This window comes from Apostichopus japonicus, chromosome 8 (genome assembly GCF_037975245.1).
Source record: "Apostichopus japonicus isolate 1M-3 chromosome 8, ASM3797524v1, whole genome shotgun sequence".
NCBI lineage: Eukaryota > Metazoa > Echinodermata > Holothuroidea > Aspidochirotida > Stichopodidae > Apostichopus > Apostichopus japonicus.
The window spans coordinates 18,061-41,283 of record NC_092568.1 but is presented as its reverse complement, the minus strand read 5'-3'; the positions used below and the strand labels follow the sequence as shown (position 1 = coordinate 41,283).

The window sequence follows — 23,223 nt, the reverse complement described above, 5'->3', positions numbered from 1 at the left end:
TTAATAGCCTAACTCGGACTAACGGCAGGTCGATTTGATGATACAAGGGGCTTGCGGGTGGGGAAGATGGATGGCGGCAGGGGTTGTATTAGGCTTTGGAACAATAATTCCACTCAAGCTGCCCAATATTGTTCGTAAAATATTGTACTATTTATATATTTGAAGGTGAATTTGGTGGAGAGAAGAACGACATTGTCAATTCCAGTTCGTAGAAGTACACCTTACTTTAGACTACGAGTTGTCATTCGTTGGAAGCAATCTGGCGTGGACCATGCATGTGCGTTGGCACTATGTTGGCACAGCCAGTATTTCACTGAAGGAATATCCTACATTTCGCTTCGTTTGATCATCTCCGACCGGATTAAAGAGAACAAATCGTAGATCTATATTTGTTTTTCGTCTTTATATAGGTATTTAATCCAACTTTAGTATACTAGTGCAATTCAGATGAATTGTGCCGTAAAAAGCAAAAAAGTTATCTTATAAAATGCAGTCACGCAGGGCAATATACGTGTGCCTCAAAATTATATCATCAACTAAACTGTATCGGAAATGTTCATCGGCGATATTTAATCTAGGTTGGGAGGTGGGCAGAAAAGGGGACGGACACGGGGGTGGGGGAGGATGGCCAATGGATTATCAATGATATCGTAATATAAGACTATAGCAGACAATTTTAATGTAAGTAATCTCATTTTAACCTCAACCTTTTGTCATAGTGCTTCCACCAATTCATAAATGTTGGTAAAACTAATTGAAAGATATTAATTGCATTTTGCCAAAGATATTTTCTTTTAATCAAAGATCATACACCACCGACTTCTATGAAGTGTTTAATAAAGATACTTTTGCAAATATATTACATGTGCATATAGTACAGCTGTAACGTATAATTGTGTTCCGGATTAAACCATGCAGTTGGTGTGTGTCATTGCCCGCAATTATATATACAATGAGCTCATCATTACAGGATTCAAACCAGCTAAGAATACAAAACTTTCATGTGTACATGCAAATGTAACTCAATGTAGGCCTGGCCTATTGCTTACTGGCCTCGTTAATTCCGGATTGACTAGTTATTGCTGTTAATAAAGTGGTGATGTTAGAAATCCCACCACCATATATTGTGACATTTATGCGTCAAGGAAGTGCATGACGCGTGAACTCGATAACGGAACAATAATGCACTTTATTTATTTCGTAGACCCTGAAGCAAAAACAACCGCTTTTAGCATTACTATCTGTTTAAAGAGAGAAATACTAGCTGCATATCATCCTGTTGTATGAAATAATTTTTTTTTTTACTTTCAAGTCTCTTTTTATTATTATTTTTGCCGTTCCAGCCGTTTTTTCATATTGCTCATATCTTTCATTATTCTTGAGAGGTGGAAATATGAGGGTGGAGTGAGAAGATCATGCTAATGATGATCGCATTGTCGAATTAGCACCTTCTGGAGCTCAAATGCGTGCCCCTCCCCCTTATGATTACGATTTTTAGGAACAACCCACAATAGAAAGTTGGAAGACCACGTACTTTACGGAACTGCTCATGGAGGCCTGTTGACCTCGGGGTGGGGGAGGGGGGGGAGCTTCAGGCACTTGCCGATCCTTCTTACTGGTTAACCCGACTCAGCAAGGTGATGACGAAATAAAGGACGCTCAATTGTTGTATATGTACTCACTAAAGGTCGCCTCACACATAACACCCGGATTGATTGGGTACTGAGAATGAACGGAATTTACTACTCCGTTTTACAAATATTGACTAACCACTTCATCGAGTATATACACATCAATGACAGGTTTAGCTCCCTCTATCTGATAAATGGGCCAATCAAACCATCATGATCCACTTTCAACTGTGACCTATGAATTATAGTTTAAGCTGTACCGCCTTTGCAATATATCATGATTCATACAAGGATGGATGCTTTGGAAGATCAAATTGTTCTATATAGTATGACCTGGAAGAACATAACAGATACTATTGTATTAGTATTTAGCCCCCCCTCCCCCATTCCACCCAACCCCCACCCCATCCCACATCATCAGCATAACTGGATACGACTGGCGTAATACATTGTTTGATGAGAACAGTTGAAACCACTGTAAGTTCTGCGTCGGGCATTGGCAATTCGCCCTATAGGAAACTAACGCTGCGGATTACTCAAAACACGTGATTTTAGATTAGGTAGTTGCTGGTACAGTCACAGTCGTGTATGTTTAACGGTACTCGTTTATTAAACCTAATTTTGTTACTAGTGCAATTGATTGTATACTCATACTGGTATTCATATTTTCCAAAGGAAATTGTACTTACTCAATGGTACTAATAATGTTGCATTGATTAACTCTACAAATCTGTGGGTCTGTATACCGATATCCTCATATCATCAAAACAAAAATATATCTTCCATTAACTTGGTAATCTCACCAATACCTTCTACCCAATCACGACTCTCCACCCCTACCCACACTACATCTCCTTAAAGATTATCGGTACTGCCACAAACCTCCCCCCTCCTAACAATCATTTTATTGTCACCCCAGAGCATCTGTTCCTCTCTTCTGCAATTGTCTAAGTGAACCTCCTTTCTATGTCACAGGATAGTCTGGTGAGAGAGAACCTCACAGAAAGTACTTTTTCAAAACCTTTAGCAATTTTGAGAATACAACATTCTTGGGGCTATATTGATGGACTTTAACAGTGTTTCTTTCTATAAAAAAAAGCTCCAATTAAGAAAGACAAATCTGACGTGTGAATATGCAGGTTTTTGAAATACATAACATACTCATCAGGCATCATACGAATGCAATGGCTTTTTTGTATATATACACTAATACCATGGATACATGGAGATATACTAAACGTTTCTAGCCTCTGTATGGATGATTCCGATCTATCCAACCATGTAGTCTGCTTGGCGTCATTATACCGCAGTACGATTAAATAAACAATTTATTATTAATTATTTTCTTACATGTTTATTCAAAGAAACTAAAGTTAGCTATATGTAAATATCAGTAAAATACCGCATACAATAGAATATTTTGATAAGGACACATGTAAGATAATGCCGATGTGCTTTGTTTGTTAACATTTATTTCCTTATAGTAGAAATTTAGATAAAAATCTAACCACGTACATAGACGATGGCATATATGGATATGATAAGTATGTTATTTCTGATTGTAGTTTAATGACAGAATAATGATGCCCTTTATGTATTCCTATTTCTCAAGCTAATCAAGATGTAACGCACTAAGTCGGTCATGCAAAATGACTTCAGCGGAGCCTTTTCCCATTTAGACTGATTTAGCGAACAATGGAAAGTCGCAGTTTGATTTTTGGCGACATAAATAAAACTGCTGGTAAAATCGAAAGATATACGTAATGAACAAGCAAATATATCGACTGTAAACAGTCTTTAATGTTATTTGACTATTTGATAGGGCCGTTCTTTTCCCATATTATTGAATAATCCGAATAACCAGTAACTCTTCCAAAGAACGGAGCCTACTCCCCTCTCCCCCTCTCCTCTCTCTTCTGTCCTTTCTCCTCTCGAGTATTAAATTGCGAGGATCGGAATTTGAATCGTCTGTACACAAGCCTGAATTACAGCTGTTTTAATGATCTAAGTTTACATGATTTAAACATGCATTCAATATGTGATACTATCGTTTAACATATGTTTGCTCTTCTGCTGCTACTGATAACACTGGATTTTGCGTTATGTTTGTCACTCTGACCAAGTAATGTGGTATTCAGACATATACCTCAATCAAAGCACAGCATGGATTATGTCCGAAATTATAAAAACTAAAAAAATTATGTTATATTAATATATTATCCAATTTATCTTAACTTTCCTGCAGTGGTGGAGAGTCGTCTTAGCTTTTATGGTACAAATGGTGTCTTGTTAAAATCTTGTAATATAAAAAATATATGTTCTTTAGGGACATACTTTCAAAGTACTGGAATAAGTTAGCATGTACGTAGTTACGTTTGAAATAAGAGGGCGGTATATGATTAAGATATCTGCAGAGCCGTATATACGGCTCTGGATATCTGTACACGGCTCTGAATGACGTAAATAAATGAACTCACCCTGAAGCGGGGGGGGGGGAACCCAATGTAGATGGCAGCATTTGTGAATTTGACGTAAGTTTACGATCAACACAGATTGTTTTACAGTTTTTATGACCTACCATGAAATATATATATTCTTTCTTTGTCAATCAAGTTCACAAACCAGAAATACCAAATCCACGGAAGACTCCGCACATCACCACTGCACTGCAGCGATTTTTTTGGAACCTAAGGATTGTGAGGCGGACAACCACTAAACCATGCCTTTGCCCTTAAGGGAGGGGATATTCGTAGTCATTGCATGCCCCCCCCCCCATGGCTCCCCATGATGTTGGAAGCCCAATGAATTCCTATTTTTAAATATGTTTGTATTACGGTGATATACGTACAATTTCGTGATGATCCTGCTGATGTGATTACTTATTTTCGTTTAACGATATCCCAACACCACTGTGTATATATCATAAAAGTTATCGCTCTGAGAATTTTGGTGGGCAACTGGGCATCCCCCCTTTCGCTTCATTTCCCGTTCCTTTGATGTCGGAAGCCCAAGGAATCATCTCTTTTATTTACTTGCATTGGTTGACATATAGCATTAAAAAACTCACATGGTCTAGAACTCTAGATCAGTTGTCGGCAAACTTTTACCAGGATCATGGATCTTCCATCGTGGATTACTTAGTCAAATTTTCTGACGCCTGGAAAAGTAGCGACTTTTGGGTCGCATACATAACTGTGAAATAAATAATTTGTCCATGCATTTTACCTTTGATAGTTTCCATTGACAGGCAAGATAATCATTGCCTATCAATAATTCAAGAACATGGAAATCATTTGGAATCATTTGGAAACATGGAAATCATGGAATACATACATACATACATTTGTATGATTTGATTGAGAGCCAAGTCTATAACCTTTGATCTGTAAAATTGTTTAAGTATGCACAGACCACCCATCGTGTCATAGCAGACGGCTCGTAATGTTGATTTGCCAACTGCGTGAAAAACCTTACATACATGCCGTACACACAATCACTACATATATATAGTATGTTGTTTCGTAAATTGCACAATGGAGCCAGAGATACTTTAGCAGGCGCCATAACATATTCGTCAGCGAGCTTACCTTTCAAACTGTACGCTGATTCTGTAAAGAATTCCGTTCACGGCCGAATTTTTAAGACTTTTATGTATGTGGTCATTTCAATCGAGACGGCAATAATTTCAAAACGATTTGGAGCGAACTGTATGATCGAAAGTAGCGTAACTGTTACTAACGTTAATAACATAGGCTAGTCCTAGACGACAACGATGTAAATACAGCCTAACGTTAGCCATGTACCCAACTGTTTAGGAATCTGTCAAATCGTTGTGTATTCTAAAGTAACCCCGTCACGGTACGATTTGGCCTAGAGACATGCACAGTAACATAGGCTAGGTTTACTATACTAGTTTCTTATGCTTGCAGATATTAACTTGTTAGGGTTTAATGATTAAGCTAGTACAAATTCAAGTTAATTGCAAAATAATTTCAAAATACTTTCTCAATACATTGCTTGAACTTTTCAGAATTCTAACTTTAGAATCATCATGAGAGACAAGGTTGGTAGGCTAATCCTAGCCTAGTGAACATTTGCACTGTGCTTATTGAGGGTATGTTTTGGTTACTTACGGACTACAGTGAAATTGATAACTTGTATTGGATATCATTGAAACTCTAGGCAAACATGGCTAGTGTTGATGTTAAACCAAAGCAACACTCTTCCAAAGTTCAGGCAAATGCCAGTTGTTGCAACTTGTGTGGAAATGTTGAAAACTTGAAGAGGTGTGCAAAATGTACACAGGTTTATTATTGCTCAAAAGAGCATCAGATTGAAGACTGGAAAAGACATAAAAAGAGTTGTAAGAAATATTGTGCAAGCCAGGCCAGTGCAGTAAAAACTCAGCCAGTAGACAGTGATGTCACCAGTTCCTGGCAATCTAATGGAGCTCAAAAGAAACAGCCAGTGTTGGTTGGAAATGGTTGCTCTGGGACAGTGCCTAATTCTACCACACAACAAACTGTGGATGCAGAAAACAAGTGGCAGACTTCTGGAAATGGTGCTTTTAATCAGGGAACTTCCCAATCCACATCAGATTTAAATTCCAAGCTTTTCAACCCAGGGAGGGGTTTATCTGATGCCTGCTATAAACCTCGAAAATTTCCAAAACCTGATGCTTATGATGCCAGTTCTATTGCATTACATATACACAAGCATCTCACAGAGGAGGGTTACTGCGTTATCGATAACTTACAAGACAACAAATTTGCTAGAAGTTTAGCCAAAGAAGTGAAAGTTTTATATCAGAGCGGAAAGTTTGTTGACGGTCAACTTGGTGGAGGCAAAACCAGTAGTGTTGATTCCCAGAAGCTGGTGGAAAAGAGGATACGAGGTGACGAGATAATCATGCTGGAAGGAAATGAGCCAACTGTGCCAAATATCTGTAGGCTAAATCTCTTCCTAACTAGTGTGGTACAGAAACTGAGCTTCTTCCTGAAAGAACAGTATACAATCTCAGGAAGAACAAAGGTAATGTTGAACATGACTTTTAGAATTAACAACCTGAAGAGAGTGAGACAATCTGTGACTAGAACATGGAATGGAACGAAATGACCTCTGAGTTACAAAGTCAGGTACTATATACCAACTGAATGAAACTTGAGGTGTGAGCCCTGGTTACACAGTATATAATTGGTACTGTAAAATCTGAATGGCAAAGAAATTATTACATCGGCATCAAGATCATCTAAGGTTCTGAAGGCACCATTGGTAGGGCACAGGACTATTATTCCTGCCCAGGGTAATTGGTTGGAATCTGGTGCTAGCCAAGTTTTATTTGATCTTTTCAAATCCTACACCAAACAATGATATTTGGTTCAACATAAAAAAAATTGGTAGAAACAAATCCCAACTACTTTATTTGCTGGTGAACTTGTTCATAATCTCTTGGAATAAATTACTTCATTTTTAACTGGAAAATATTTTGTAAAGCATCCATAGTAAGCATCACTTTAAAATTTTGTCGTAGCCTGTCTAATTTCCATTTTATATGTTTTCTAATATACAGTTTCAATAGTTTGTAGTGGTATTATGAAATTGACTTATAGTGTAATTGATTTGGACTATCATATGAAGATAGATGTTTTGTAAAGGTTATGAGTATCTCCAAAGAGACTTTGACCAATGGTACAGTAGGTCATTATACATATCCCTGCAAAGTGAGTGCTAGAATGTTGAAATTGGCGATGATATGTACAGTATAGTTCCAAATGTATTGTGATCCCATTAAAAGGTACATGTCATTTGGTAAAAGGTGCCTGCTATATGTGCTGTGGCTGAGTGGATAAAGGCGGTGGCATTTGAAGCAATGAGGCTTACAGCAGCAATCAGGGTTCAGGGTTCGATACCCGGCCGGGTCATAGTAAGGCAGGTTTTTAATCCAAGAGCAATCTACGATTCTCCCATCTCAAATGACTTTCTAAATTGAAAAGATTCCAAATTTGAGTTAAAACGTTGAATTGGAAGCCACCCAACGTGTTATTTGTAATCCATAAGCCCTTGCGGTTTTCTCCCACATTTTGGTCGCTTAAGTAAAACACAAAAATAACTGCTGATTATTATTATTTTTATATGAAGGGTCCTTGGACACCGATATTTGTTGTTGACGAATTATTCAACACCTTTCACTAGAAAGCCAAGTGGCTTGTCATATGGGAAGAAATTCTCCCAGACTTTGATTTATTAGATATGGAGGGGGAGGGGGGGGGGGGTAGAAGGAAATCTCATTATCAACTTGATGGAAACAATTTTGGTTGGGTGCTTTCAACATTTCTTATTTTGATAACTTTTATCAAGGTTACTTTTTATTCAATACAGAATGGTAAAGTTATTCCATTGGATCTGTATATACAGTAGCTCTATAATGAATGAATTTATTTAGTCTGTACACATTACAGATTGTATGATCTGACACAGTGCAATATATATTATCCACAGTACAGGTACAGTAAGGTGTGTGTTGTTATCCTTTCCAGGTGATGGTGGCATGTTACCCTGGAAATGGAACTGGATATGCCTGCCACGTGGATAACCCGAACAGGGATGGACGTTGCATTACATGCCTGTATTACCTCAATGAAGGGTGGGATGTAACAGTAAGTAGCCCATCATTGGCAGATCCAGGATTTAGCATCAACAGGTTGGAGGGGGGGGGGTAGGTGGGCGGGGGACCAGGGTCAGACAGGAGACAGGTTTTAGTAGATACCAAAGTTACTACCAACACAGCAGTGCATAAGAAACATCAGTATACACATTTGGAGTGTGCAGGAAAATGTCCACTATGTACTTGTTATGATAACAATAAATGTTGTACCCAATGTTTAATGAAAATCCCCCCAAAAAAAGAATAAAAAAGGGGGGGTAGGCAGACCACATCCCTAGACCTGTCCCTGTTTGGCAATATTAATTCATAGAATAGCCCAGGTTCCAGGGGTAGAAATCATGTTTCTTGATAAATGGTTATAAAAGAGATAAATAGTCTAAGCCTCCATCGAGATGGACAAGCATTCAGTTGAAGATTACATCTCGATTTGGACTGTTGAAGTTGTCAAACTTTGTACAAAATGTGATCTTAAAGTTATCTTGGATCGATGACATCACACCTGTTTGCTTTACGTTCAACTGTTGAAACAAAAAGGTACGAAAGTAAATCAACCTTTCTCAAGGATGGAATGTAGGACTTGACAGGAAGTTTCACCAGGATGTTAAGGTTTATGTTCCTCATAATGCATATCCAAATAAGGTAATTGCCTGGCATATATATCCTTGTGTGACTTGGAAGGAGCATAACAGTGAAGAGAGGTTTGTATTAATCATTGCAGGAAGGAAGGTACTGTGGGAATAGTTACCAAGAAATTGGTCTCCTGAGACATTATGCAATGTCATACTTTTGTGTTATTCACTTTTCCTGCTTTTATAAAAAAGCTTTAAAACTTTTGGTGCATGTCTAAATGAAGGCAGATGTGATGTTTCTTGTTTAATAGGGGTCAGTCAATGCAGAGTCAAGACTCAAGGTAGCCAGATGACCATTTAGAGGGAAATTTTCAAGACCCTTTTATCTTTAGCCATAACCCCAAATGAGTGCAAATAATACTTATAAATTTGAATTTCATGGAAGTTTGACATTTTCTGCTTGAAGTAATCTGCTATAATGTATAAATTCTTAAATTTTCATTTTTGGGACAATTTTGTTCTTTCTGATTCTTTAGTTTTTCCTACATGTTTGTTAATGATACTAAATTGTATACCAGTGCAGGTGGTATCCTACATTACTTATAATTGTTTTTTTTGTTATATAATTATGCTTACTGTACACTTTTAGTTTTCTTGACCAGTGCATTGGAAGTTAAAGGGAAGAGTCGATCCTGTATCGACATGTGACCAGCAGAGAGGCTCAGATCACAATTAGCTTAAGTCATTGGATATTGCTTAACACATTTGTTGTTAAGATGTCAAGTGACTATTGGAGAATACCCAACTTTGGGATACTTGGCATTAATAACCATCGGTCAGCCATATTAGAACCATTATATTCGCAAAACGGTATCGGTAGGCAGGGTGTGGTTTGCATAATTCCCCCAGTCCTGGCCACCACTCCTGACTGAGTTTAGTTGTACATAAGTGACAGATGTGTCCAGGTGCAGGTTCAGGGGTAATGGAGGATGTACGCTCCCACCCCCCCCCCCCCCTCTCACCCTGTCTTTAAACTTCACACAACAGTTCTAAAATAAAGTAGTTATTAGCTCAACAATGTGTTTTGTGTAATTTATAGTCTTAATATGCCTCTGATTGCAACACTTGATGTTTGAATTTTAATATTTTCTGGGGGGTGGGGTGGGGAGGACCCCCACAGCCCTCTACACAGGGATTGGCTTCAAAGAAAGTTTTATAAAGTTCTTAGTATCTCCCAGATTTCTAACTGGGTACAAAGATGGTTTTGATGTATAATTGTACAATAGTGTAACTTTCTTCATCCCTGGTCTGCTCCCACAGAAGCAAGGAGGGCTACTACGATTGTACCCCAATAGGAGTTCCGAATTTGTGGACGTGGAGCCAATACTCAATCGTGTGCTTTTCTTCTGGTCAGACAGGAGAAGCCCTCATGAAGTCCAGCCAGCTTATGATACGAGGTATGCACTCTGCAGTACCATCACAAGGAGTTTGCTGGAGGTGCAGGGAAGGGTCAGATGGGGGGGGGGGGGTGATGGGTGGGATAGATATATGTGTAGTGAAAAAAGAAACAGTATATATGTTTTCCAAGAGGAATGTCAAATTTTAATGGCAAGAAGTGCAATTTTTCCAATTTAGGGGTGGAATAATATTCTTATTATGTGGTATAAAGAAATATGTCGTACAGTCTTTATTGGCTGATCGGTATTGATTTTATACATGTTGACGGTAGTGAATATCAACAGTCATATATATCATATATCCGGTATTTGGTCCCATGTACTCTCATCTACCAATATTAAATTGCACATCAGCTCAAAGTCCACCGATAAAAGTTGCAAGACGGGAGATAACACAGATTACTGCCAATTATGAAATGTAACACACTGAACTGTAGACAGTTCAGGGTCTTCTGGCTGTCTCAAGAACCATATAAATGAGGTTTATATCAACCGTTGATCGTATCGAAAAAGATCATATTCCGTATTCTAACGGTAGAACAAGACTTAAGAGAATGATGGTGTTGGGGGGGGGGGGGATTAATAATTGGAAAAGGTTGGTAATTTGTGCTGGGTGTATAATGAATTTTGTCCAAAATGAAACCTGGCAAGATGAAACTTGTTTAGTTTAGTCACCTCTTACTTGCTCTGTTAACGTGGATTAAAATTTCTTAATGCATAAAAATGTGAAGCGTGTTGGCTGTGATAGCTTAGTCATTGGTAATTCAAGCTTTCGACTGCTGACAATTTTTGCTCTGTAACTTATCTTGACAAGTAAATATATTTAGCAGAACAGATATTATGGAATATCGCATCCTTAGTTGGTTTCTAAGACAGATTTTCATCGCTGCAAGAAAGTCTGTTTTGATTCTCAAAACAAATGTTAGCACTTGAAGCCTGAGATGTTTGTATTTTGGGTTTGGTTATATTACACTTTGAACTGGCGAAATTTGTACACGATAAAAATAAATTTCTTTTAATTATAACATACTGTATATGCAGCTTTTGCAATGTCTCAACAACATGCCTATCTATATGTCAGGTTTGTTGCAAAAAGTTGATGAACTCTTGGCAATTTCTATACATATTATCTTTTAATACTTATGCTGTTTTCTACTAAGTAAATAGAGTAAAATGGATCTGGAATTCACATCAAATGAGTTACACAGGCTGTCTTCTGTTTTAAGGCAAGAAGAAGTCATTTCTGAATTCTTTCTTAAATACATATTCATTGAGTACAAATAACACTTGAGCCTGTGATAAGAAAACTAGCCTACAATATTAAAAAAGCCATATTCTATAGTTTATGGTGCATAATATTAGAGTGAAGGAATATGAAGGTCATAATTTTAGGGTACCAGTTATGTTAGTTTTATTAAAGCAGTATTATGCATTCCATTATAAATGCACACGAACTGATGCAAATCATAACAGCCTGATTTGTAAGTTTTACTTTTGAAAGGTTCTCTATTATCACAATATTATAATTTGGTACATCTTTTCCAGAGGAATTAGCTGTTCTGCAAGGAATGAGCAAACTAAAGTTTTGTTCATAAACAACTCGATTGATCGTAGGTAAAGACGGTTTAGGCCATTATGATATGCATCCCTTTTGTGAGTCTTTATAGATAGAATGCCTGATATGGCTTTAATGAGATGAACTACTGTATATAGACTTCACACAGAACAGCACACTAGTTCTATCGCGTGAGAAAGGTCGGGAAGTAAAATTTGGTTATTTGATTTTAATAGTAAACTCTGAGCTGTTGGTTTTACATCCTGTTATCGTCATCATTTCTGCAGGTATGCTGTGACAATATGGTATCTCGACAAGACCGAAAGACACCAAGCCAAGACAGCTCAGACAAAACAAGGTAAGAATTGTCGTGACCATCTGGTGATGAATCATTCATTGGTCGGTTCATATTTCCTGGTATATATTTCTGGTTCTGGCTCATATTTTATGGTATTTGAGTTTTGAAAAACAGGGGGTGCTTCTGTTCTATTATTTGAATTTGAAGTATCTTGGTTCTCTGAATCTAAAGCTGAGGTAATGGCATCGAGAAGATGTGATCACTTTGAGAAAGTGATCAGGTTTTCGGGTGTAATCTCCTAACTTGGAAAGGCATGTAAATGGCTGTGGTCCCGTGCTTACAATGATTCTCTCTGAATATTCATTGGGTGGGGAATGCTTGCACCAAGACCTCAAGTTTTTTCATCTCTCAAGACAAGTTGTAATGTGGCAAGTTGCATGGCCTCAAGAAGTATGATATTGTATGATACTACATGTGATGCAGTGATTCTCAGCTTAGGGTTAACCCTAGGGGTAAACCATAACCATAGGGTTTTCCCGCTCCACAAGACACGTCATTCATTGGGCTGTATCATGCGTGATGACATTGCTCGACATATTAAACTGTGTACAAAACGGTTCTCTTGAGAAATACTGTCACGTGAGGATTGGCTGATGCTTAATATAAGCCATTCCCGTACACAGGTATGAGTTACTTGAAGGCATCCTTACCGTTGGGTTTTACTGAACTACACTAATGACAGTAAAACTTAATAGGACCAGACCCAGCCTGACCATCCTAACATCAAGCAGCGTGCGAGTGCTTTAATACAAGTCAACTGCGACTTACCAAGATTTTGCAAGTTCTAAGAAGCGTCACTCCTTCAGTTGGAGGAGAATCAACTTGATAATACTGTCCTTCGTTTCAATGCAAATATACAAAAGTACAATAACGAAGGTTATAAAAAATTCCCCAATATTTCTTCATTTCTTTTAATACATAGGGCAAATATAGGAGTTGGTTATTAGGTCTGTAAACTAGCCCTACTTATCATTTTAGTCGGTGGTACTCAGTTCTATAACATTTTGCCGGTGAAATATTTTTGCATGTGACCTAAAACCGGCAGTGATCGTAAACAGAAGACAGATATGTGAAATGTGTACTCGTCAGTCCTTCATTGTGCAGGGTCAGAGTTATGACTCTAGTTCTTGACCACTATCAAACACTAGGTCACTACAGTCAAGCAGAGTCGGTCTGTGTTTAGTAGGGCAGTGTGCCGTATGGTCAACAGGAGAGGTCACTGCATGCTGTCAGCTAAGAGAGTATACATTTAAAACTTTTTTTGTGGTAAGATTGGGTAGAGATACTGTTTGTACTGTGTGACTTATTGTTGTAATACACATTTCAACTGTTTCATCAACTTAAACTTTGTAAGCTTGAGAAAGCCATGCTTTCATGTACCTGCCCTTTGTATTTGTTTTTGGGAGGTAATTGATCGAAAAAAATATTTCAATTCTTGGTGTAAATATGCTGGAGAACTCCCGCAGGAGAGGAACATAGCAACATTTATTTACAATATTTAAATGTACACTGTAATATAGTCATAAGTCATACAGGTCACATGTATTCTATACAAACTCATGACTAGGCAACGTTACGTTTGTGAAAAGGGAATAGTTACAAACTTAAAACTGTTTGATATCATGAAGAAACGGTTACATCATTTTGGACTTTACTACTTTACTTACTTTAATACATGTTGGATGTTAGGTTTTTGTTTGTACTCTGGCATTAACACTGGTTGATGAGATCTTGGTCTTTAAAAAATTGTTAATAACTTTCATTTCATGTAATATATCTCAAAATTTATTGTTTCAGTTTGGAACTTGTATATTTGCATTACCCATATCCTAATGACCCTTCATGACCTCTCAAATGTGACCCTGGAGAGAGTCAATTCACTTTTTACTTTACAAAAGACAGAAGAGAATTATTACTTTGATGGTTCATTATTTGCCCTGTAGAAGTATAAATCTTGTCCTACTCCTCTGTGAGCTTGAAGGTGATCCTTGTGAAATACTGCTTGTCTGTATAAATATGATGCATGTTGTTTCCATGGTTACTGCTCATTCAAGTGAAGTTGAAATTTTCCATTTGGCGCGCAAAGAGATTGCATTTATCACTTGTTACATTAATGTCTATAACAAGTTACAACGTGGAACATAATCACTTAACTAGAATTAATCGGAGATAAAAAAGACAATGAAGGAGCTTCTCACCTATTAAAAATAAGAGAAAGATACCTATCTGAGTAAATGTTCATATCTTTAACACTTAAATGGCTTCATCAGTTTGTCTCTGTAGAAAATCTTACTCTGGTTGAAGTGTTATGCCCTCTGAAAGGGGGGAAAAAAAACTTTTTGAAAGTTCTTAGAGGTTTAAAAATTATTTATAAGATTTCAAGCCCAGAGAATTTGTATTCAAGATGTGAGATATGAACAATGGTAGAGTCCTGTCTTTAAAATTAACATTCAAGACGAAACAGTTTGCAATCAGGGATCATAAAGAAGCAACGATCCATTGTGACTATATCGGTACTTTCTAGCAAATTTTAGGTAGTAACTGTTGGTCACTGTTGCTAAGAGACTTGGTTTCTTTTTTTTTTACCTCAGAAATTGACAAGGCCAAAGTTGAACAGGCGATGATGAATCTTCACATGAAGGAGGAGGAGAAAAAAGGGCTGGAGGCAAGACAAGCAGGGGTGGCAAGAGAGGCGGTAGATCGCCTCACGAGAGAGGAATTAGAGGTACTAATCCCATTCTCATAATGTAACTCACCCGTGACCGAAACAGGAAACTGATTGTCCGAAGCAGATTGCTGCCAGTAAAAAAAATGTTTATAAATGAGGAACCAAACTTTCAGAATACAGTTGAAGGCCAAGGCGACCCTCACATGACTTTACAACACTAACCCCTAGTCATTGATATCTTGTCACACACACCAACACATCAAAGTGTGTACAATTCAATCAATCTCTCCTGGGGCACTACAGCGCACCACAACTACGTGTCCCCTGGGGGAATTCCCATAAGGGTGCAGCCACAAACTGGTGGGCACTACTATATTTACAAGTTACCTCGCGAGTGAGGTTTATTACAACTTTTGGATTAAAATTAAGAATTAATTATGATATCAATATGTTCTCTTTTATGAATTGTTTGCAATAATTTAGTGAATTTCTAGCATTGAATGTAAGATACAAACAGTCTAACTCTTTATGGATCATATGTACAATTTAAGACAAAATATAAACCAAATTGATAACTGATTGTATTAAGTCTGCCAAAATAGATTAGCTTATCTGATCTGAAAGTAGGAAATTCTGTTTAACAGTGAGCATGTGGTATCACGATAGCAAACATAAGTGGGTGTGCCATGTTTTTGGAAAGTTTCTCTGGTTGAGCAGCATGTGATATGATCTGAGTACTTGACACCAGACTTGTTATGAGTCTGCTCTTGTACTTGCACTCAAACTGAGGCGTAGTTGTATGTACTCATTCTTGCTCAGATGGGTATTTTTTGGGAATCTAGTATACAGAGTGCTTGTACCCACTCTTGAAGCATTATACTCATCCTAATACCAAGGGAACTCTGTTTGTACTCATACTGTTGTACTGGCATCACACCATGTATCACTCCAAATCAGCTACAAATATGCATCATGCAATGATTTCCAATAATAAATGTCTCAGCATGTATCGGCAGAAAAACGGCTTATATTTGAATTTTTGTTAAGACTGGGACCCACTCTTAGTATTACGGAAATGTGCCACCGCACTCCTTCTGTCAAATGTGGACTGTTGAGGGGGTCAAAGGTCATCGTCCTGTGGCAGAACCTTTGGTAATGGTTCTCATAGTAGTGACTTAGGCTAATAAGCCCATAGGCTAATAAAAGTAATACATGGTAGTCGCAGTGCCAGTGTTACTACAACAACTGGCCTGACAACCGAACACAGGCTATAGTTACTACTTTGTACACGTAACTTCACGATGTGATTTGATCAACAAAAAGTGCTGCAATATCATTACTTACGGTCGATGTTGACGGCTCAGAAGTGTAAACTTCTTTTCAAGATTATGTTCTTCTCGCTTACCCTTGCAATATCAGCGGTTAGTTACAGTTCGAGGTATTGCCTACAGTTGCAACGCTAGTAGCGGTACTACTGCAATAGACACGGTAGCAATGGGGAGATCATTTTGTTTTATTCTACCAGAACTCCTGCATAGACGAATCGTCATCACAGTAGAAAATGAATATTTATTAGCAAAGAGAGTCTCTAATGACATGTTTTAAATAACGGTTTTCTTGTCATCTAATGCAAATTATGCCTTAGTCCCTGCGATATCGGAAATATTTCATCAGAAAAGGTCTGTCTTTAAATCTAATAGCATCAGTAGCAACTTATTGGACCAAATAAATCCAACATTTTTTGTTTCTTACAACAACCTATTCTCCTTTAAATCAGAAACAGGATGAAATATCTATTCTATAAAAGTATCCTGTAAAGCAAAATGTAATTTCCCGGTACTTTTCTGGGTTGTTTTCCAGAGTATTGCAGCAATAATCAAAGGAAATGCAGATCCGAAAGAATATCTTACATCGCTGGGAATAGCTGAGAGCATCCAGTCTGAACTTATACAAAGGATACAGCAATCTGAGAAACTTACCTAATAGGCTATTGAGGTAACTTAATTTAATAATAGAGGTAACTTTAATATATTGATACAGCAGTACGACAAACTTACCTAATAGTCATTTGAGGTAACATATAGTAATAAGAAAGAATATCTTACATCGCTGGGAATAGCTGAGAGCATCCAGTCTGAACTTATAACAAAGGATACAGCAGTCTGAGAAACTTACCTAATAGGCTCTTGAGGTAACATCATGTACTAATAGAGGTAACTTTAATATATTGATACAGCAGTACGACAAACTTACCTAATAGTCATTTGAGGTCACATATAGTTATAAGAAAGAATATCTTACATCGCTGGGAATAGCTGAGAACATCCATTCTGAACTTATACAAAGGATACAGCAGTCTGAGAAAGTTAACTAATAGGCTCTTGAGGTAACTTAATATACTAATAGAGGTAACTTTAATATATTGATACAGCAGTACGAGAAACAATTACCTAACAGTTATTTGAGGTAACATCATATAGTAATAGAGGTAATTTAATATACTTATACAGGATTCACAGCAGTGTGAAAAAGTTACCTAATACTATCTGAAGAAACTTAAAATACTAATAGCAGTAACTTTAATATATTCATACAGCAGTATGAGAAACAATTACCTAACAGTTATTTGAGGTAACATCATATAGTAAAAGAGGTAATTTAATGTACTCATACAGTATTCACAGCAGTGTGAAAAAGTTACCTTATCTGAGGTAACTCAATGTGTTAAGAGAGGTGAAACAATTATGCTTATACAGAGGATGCATAGCAAACTGAAATAGTTACCTATAGTAGTCATTTCTAGGTAACTTGATATTCTTTCATGTTCATATTTATGGAATGTGTTACATTGGTAATAACAAAGTATCCAGGCTGAACCTGTACAGAAGATACAGCATTCTAAGAAACTTAACTGGTAGTCTTTTGAGGTAACTTCATATACTAGCTTAATATACTTATTCAAAGATTCTGAAATCTGAGGAACTTACCTATAAGTCTGTTGAGGTAATCTAGTAAACTAATAATTAGTAGAAAGCCTACAGTCTTGGCAGTCCTGAGAATATTGTGTAATAGTCTGTCAAGGTAACTTAATAGAGTTAAACTAATTAACACTAAAGTGTGGGTTAAATTGTCAACCGTAAACTTACACCTAGGGACGACAGTCTGAGAGTCTCGTGTAATATTCTGTCATTGAGGTAACTAACTAAATCTAAAACTTACTAACCGCAAAGTACAATACCATCAATTGAGAATCTTTGGTAATACATTTGTTTGTTGTGAGGTAACCTAAAGTCATTTTTTCTGAAGAATGTATTATTCTGGTGATACTAGCTTAGAGAGCATTTAATCTTAATTTCTTTATCGCTGGGAATTTAGTCAAAACCAACCTGTCATCCGTTTATGCTGATATTAATATCATGTTCCGATAGTCAATATTGTAGTATTTTTGTTTTTTAAAATATTTTTAAAGGAACTAGTTAGGCTACAGGTTATTAATCCTATTTATGAATAACTTTTAGTGCTGAAAAAAAGAAGAAACAAATTGCATCAGGCTTGGGATTTGATTTGATATCCTTCTTTAACTGAAACCATTCACAGTGAAGTATTACTGGAAATATTGGGAGAGACAAAGATAAAGATTTGCAAAATTACCTTGTGACCGTTATGAACTTCTAGCAGTATAGAGCTGTGTTCTGCAGAAAGATGCAGAATCAAGGATAATAACAGAAGCGGGGTTAAGATCTTTTCATTCGGCAATGTTTTGTTCTGCTATACGAGAGCATAAATCTACAATTTGAATCTACAAACTCTTTTGGAAAGGTTAATGTGGTGTATTAGATTAGGATTGTAATCTCCAAAGCACAATTTATTTGATGTTAATGCTGTGTTACAGCTTGGGAAGACTTTCTTTGGGGCAATGGACCCGATTGGATTGAATTTTGTTGCAGTGCATTGCAACTGTAACGGGTTGCAACAGATATCTATGCAAAGATATTGTTAAATGCCCCTAATGCAGTGTTTCTGAACCTTTTCCACTATGTAGATCCCTGAGCAATTGAAAATACAGAATGCAAACCTTTCACCAGCTTTGGATAAGCTTACTCTTACAGAAAACTGATTGTCACTGTCTTTATGCTTCACATCCCCTGGTGTGTTGCCTCACAACCTGAGGGGGGGGGGTGTGAACCTAGGGTTTAAAAAACATAGCTTTTATGTGCAGTTAATCAGTGAGATATGTTAGCAAAAAAGTGTTTGCTTCAAGAAATTCATTGGCTCTAGTTTTATATGTTACGTTAGATTATGAAAGTTTGAATGTTAACTTGATTAAATCTGTTGAAACTGAAATTGGAGATATGTCACTCTCCTGTCCCAAATTTAGACAGATATATTATTAGTAAAGACCAATAAATCCTCAGGAAACTATACAATGAATAGAAAGATGATTCATAAATTGGGAAAATGAAGGCATCAATGTACCATTAACTTATTATATACAGTCATTATGTTATTGACATCAAATTTTGAAATCTGGTACAAAAGAAATGATTCTTCACTTTTCTTGTCTTTGAGCACACATTTCATGCACATTATTGATCATTTGCATTCAGAGAATATAACAAAATGAAGGAATTTGGATTGAGATTAAAGAATTTAGATAAAAGGGGGAATACAAATGATAACATTTTCGTAGTAACCAAATATTATACTATTAATAATGTGTTTATTAATCTCTTATGGTGCTAAGCCATAATATGGTATATAACCGCTTACTGAAACATGTCTGTGTTTTTCATTCATAGACTGTTTCTAGACATTTTGTTTTATGAGCAATTTCTGGGTAGAACTGTGTTGGCTTTATTAATTCAATGCGAGACACTATGAAATATCCTACTGTACCTCTTGGCTACAAAGGACTTGTAGTATTAATTTATGCAGGGATGTGTTTTAGTGAGATGGATCCATGAAGAATTCACAAAAACCTCAAAAAGTCTACTAAATCAAAGGTTTCAAGACTGCATGAATCCTTGTTCAAATTTCAAACTTCAAAATTTGACAGAGCTTCAACTTCAGATTTTAATAAATTCATTTCAATCTTTCAATAATTTAATTGTTTTATCATCTGTAGAGTAAAAAGAGTAATTATGAAAAAGTACAAATTATATATGTCAAAATGAAAGGAAGTATTGAAAAAAAAACGTAAAATCCATTGAGGGCTTAACAAGTAGAATTTACTCCCAGAATGAAAAAACATGAAAGAAGTGAAAGAACTCTACAAAAATAATCTTTGTTTTGCTACTCTCTCAGAGACAAAGTCAAGATGGCATTTTATTTTATTTGGTGGGAGTTGTGGGGGGGGGGGGAGGGAAGGGTAGGGTATGGTGGTTCCTTGAGAATAAGCATGAAATTTTCATCATTATTATTAAAACAGTAAAAACTATTAATATAGCAGTAGTTGCATTACATAATTATATTCAGTTTCAATTATTATTTTTAAAACAAGTAGAACAACTGTAATCAGTAGAATCCTACTAAACTCGCATATTAATGTTGTAAAATTATTTTATGTTGGGTCGTTAATCCTCAGGACCAAGATTATGTAATATTTATAGATAATTTAGAAATCCCTCAGGAAAGTGAGAAATACACAATGTGTGTGAAGAGTGCTAAAAATCTGTCCACTAAGTACTTGTTATGATCAAACTTAAGTTTGTTCCTAATTTCCAGTGGGTGAGGGGAAGGGGAGGTGGTGATGGTGACGGGGTGGTCGGCCCTTCCTAGAGCCACCAACGATATGTATATTTGTTTACATACAGTACATTGTACTCTAGGAAAGTTAACAAAGGGGCATTTTCTTTTGAACTCGAAGGCATGAAAACATAAAATTGCTTCATATTGTCTCACAAAGTTCTCTAAACTTTACAAACTGTAATACATGGTGTCAATAATATTTTGACAGTCTTTGTTGATCAGCCTTATGATCATATAAACTGGGCAGGTCATCCTTCGCATAATTTTAGTACCAGCAAGCGATGCTTCAATTTTTCAGGCTTCCTTTTCCATGAATGACCTGTCATACACCTAAATCGGACTTCACATTGTCAAGAAATGTCGTGATTATTTGCAAACGAAAACACATTTCTAGATTTTTCTTGTCTTCAGATCTAAGCGAACCATGCAACTCAACAGAAATATAGAAATACTTTCGTTTTAATTTTTTTTTTTTTGCAACTCAACAGAAATATAGAAATACTTTTGTTTTAATTTTTTTTTTTAATGGTAGCACTTAATACCTCATGTGTGGTTGGAATCTTGATGCCCCTGTGTACTTTTTTGAGACCAGACACATTTTGTTCTCTTCTGTTCTGGAGTATTTTCCAGTAGTAAATAGTAAATCTTCTCTTGTTATCATAACCATTTTGCCAAGTAAGGAATCCATCCATTTAATAATTTAATATTTTCGATTTTCGCTTAAATTAATATAATATTGTTCATTTTACATTAAAATTCACCAGACGAGTCTAAGCTGGCACTAACACACAATGTAAATGTTGCATTTAATAACATCAAATTTTAAATTTTTTGAATAATTGAAAAATTCTCGCCTAAAATTTTGGATCGGTCTCATGTCATTTCTGAACATGTCAGGTAAAGTAATGTAATGTGACATGATAAAGGTAGATATGTAACAAACTAACGTTACATAATACTGAAAATATCATGGTTAATAGTTACAAAGGGCATTGAATGATGGAAGATATCATATTATCTTTTCTTATCATATGATTCTTCATACCTTCAGCATTGCAAAGCATTTCAGAGAGAGTTATTATGTTAGTTTAATGTAAGCTGCAATAATGTTGTTTTAGATTGATTTTTTTTCTTTTTGTCTTTACCATACTTTACTAACAAGCTCTCCCATGGCAAAAAGTGTTCATTATGAGTCATATTCCTAATTATGCTCAAATTATTCTATAATCTAGTAAAGAAGAATATAGTACAAGCAACAAAGACAAGTTGTGTCAGTTTATGTTTGTTTGCAAAGAATCGCTTGTATAATGTTTGACTATGTTACAGGCATTCATTTTTGTATTAATATTAATACATATTTGTAAAAGATTTCATTTGTTATAGCAGCTTATTGAGTTTAGTAGATACTTTTGTAGATACTTTTTTAACAAAAGTCACCCAGGAAAACCTGGGCACGAAAACCAAACTACGGAACCCCGTCCCATTGCATCGGGACTGTGACTGTGTGATCATCCTCAGGTGTGTATCACCATTCCCCTCGAAACAGAACAGATACTACACATGATCTTAGCCAAAAGGCCGAGTTTACAATGTAGAAGACGTGTGTTCAGAACAAATGTTCTGTTCTCTGTATAACGTGAAAGGAACATGTATTACATACAGTTCAGTTCAATCTATTTCCACTTACAGCAAGGATGGAACAAGCATTGATACAAAAGGAGAAGAGAGCTGAAGAAGCTAGATGATTGGTCGACTGGTTTAGAATTTATAAAACAATGGATTATAATATACATTAAGGCCCACCGCACCCAGGAGCCTTAAAGGAGCATTCCAAAGGTTTAGCATATATTAAAGCCAAATGTCTTGGAAACCTTAAGAGCTATTGCCTTTTTTTCTTTCTTGGACTATGACACATCAAGACTTAAATTGTCCTTATATTCATCCTTTAATTATTGTAAATGTAAGTTGACTATTAAAGCAGAATAAATATATTGTTATGAGATTTTTGTATCGACTTGCATTGAGTAATTTAAAAAAGCAAAAATCAACCTCAGAAAGCTGCTTTAATGGAAGAGTAGACTGTGTCTTCACATTGGAAAATGTTAAATTCATGAAATATTTTCTGTTGCTACGTTTAAATGTCAATACCTGATGCTTGAAAAGTAAAATTAATCAGTGTCTTAACTTATAATTTATGTTACATTTTGTTTCAAAGAGATAAAATCAAAACCACCGTTTGTATAAAAAAAACGTGCTTTATATTTGAGAATTTTATTTAAATAAAATGCTTGTTATTCTGAGAACGTTTTTCTTCTTCGTCTTCATCTTCTTCATTTGGCAAATAAAGTTATTCACTCGTAGATTCGTTGTCTCATTCTTGATGAGTTTTAGAATAAACCGAACTAAACTGCCCAATCATGGAAGTATTACACCCTATCACTCTGTTGAATGCATACATTTGGAATTGCTCCTGTATGTAAAACCAACCGTTCTGGAGTCGACTGCAGGTTGTGAACCCATGATGTACAAGATGCAAGGTTCCATTGCTTCTAACGCCTCGATCATAGCAGTTC

The 23,223-nt window shown here is 36.3% G+C and overlaps 1 protein-coding gene across 2 annotated transcripts; it reads left to right on the top strand.

Annotated features, from left to right (window-relative positions):
* The first annotated feature begins 5,108 nt into the window (after positions 1–5,108).
* Positions 5,109–22,953, top strand: LOC139970771 (egl nine homolog 1-like). 2 transcript variants are annotated; one of them, XM_071976745.1, is made up of 7 exons: positions 5,109–6,662; positions 8,168–8,287; positions 10,185–10,321; positions 12,164–12,234; positions 14,826–14,959; positions 16,763–16,897; positions 22,340–22,953. In XM_071976745.1, the coding sequence occupies exons 1-6, from the start codon at positions 5,820–5,822 to the stop codon at positions 16,883–16,885; spliced, it is 1,428 nt and encodes a 475-aa protein (XP_071832846.1). In that variant the 5' UTR covers positions 5,109–5,819; the 3' UTR covers positions 16,886–16,897; positions 22,340–22,953. The 2 variants fall into 2 exon arrangements, with proteins under 2 accessions (XP_071832846.1, XP_071832845.1); XM_071976744.1 differs by having other exon boundaries at positions 5,111–6,662; positions 16,763–22,953.
* The last annotated feature ends 270 nt before the right edge of the window (positions 22,954–23,223 follow it).

Excerpts from the sequence above, each read along its gene's own strand:
- LOC139970771 (XM_071976745.1), top strand. The coding sequence starts at position 5,820 with ATGGCTAGTGTTGATGTTAAACCAAAGCAACACTCTTCCAAAGTTCAG. Across the intron at positions 6,663-8,167 it reads CAATCTCAGGAAGAACAAAG|GTGATGGTGGCATGTTACCC; the intron begins GTAATGTTGAAC and ends TATCCTTTCCAG. Across the intron at positions 14,960-16,762 it reads TCACGAGAGAGGAATTAGAG|AGTATTGCAGCAATAATCAA; the intron begins GTACTAATCCCA and ends GTTGTTTTCCAG.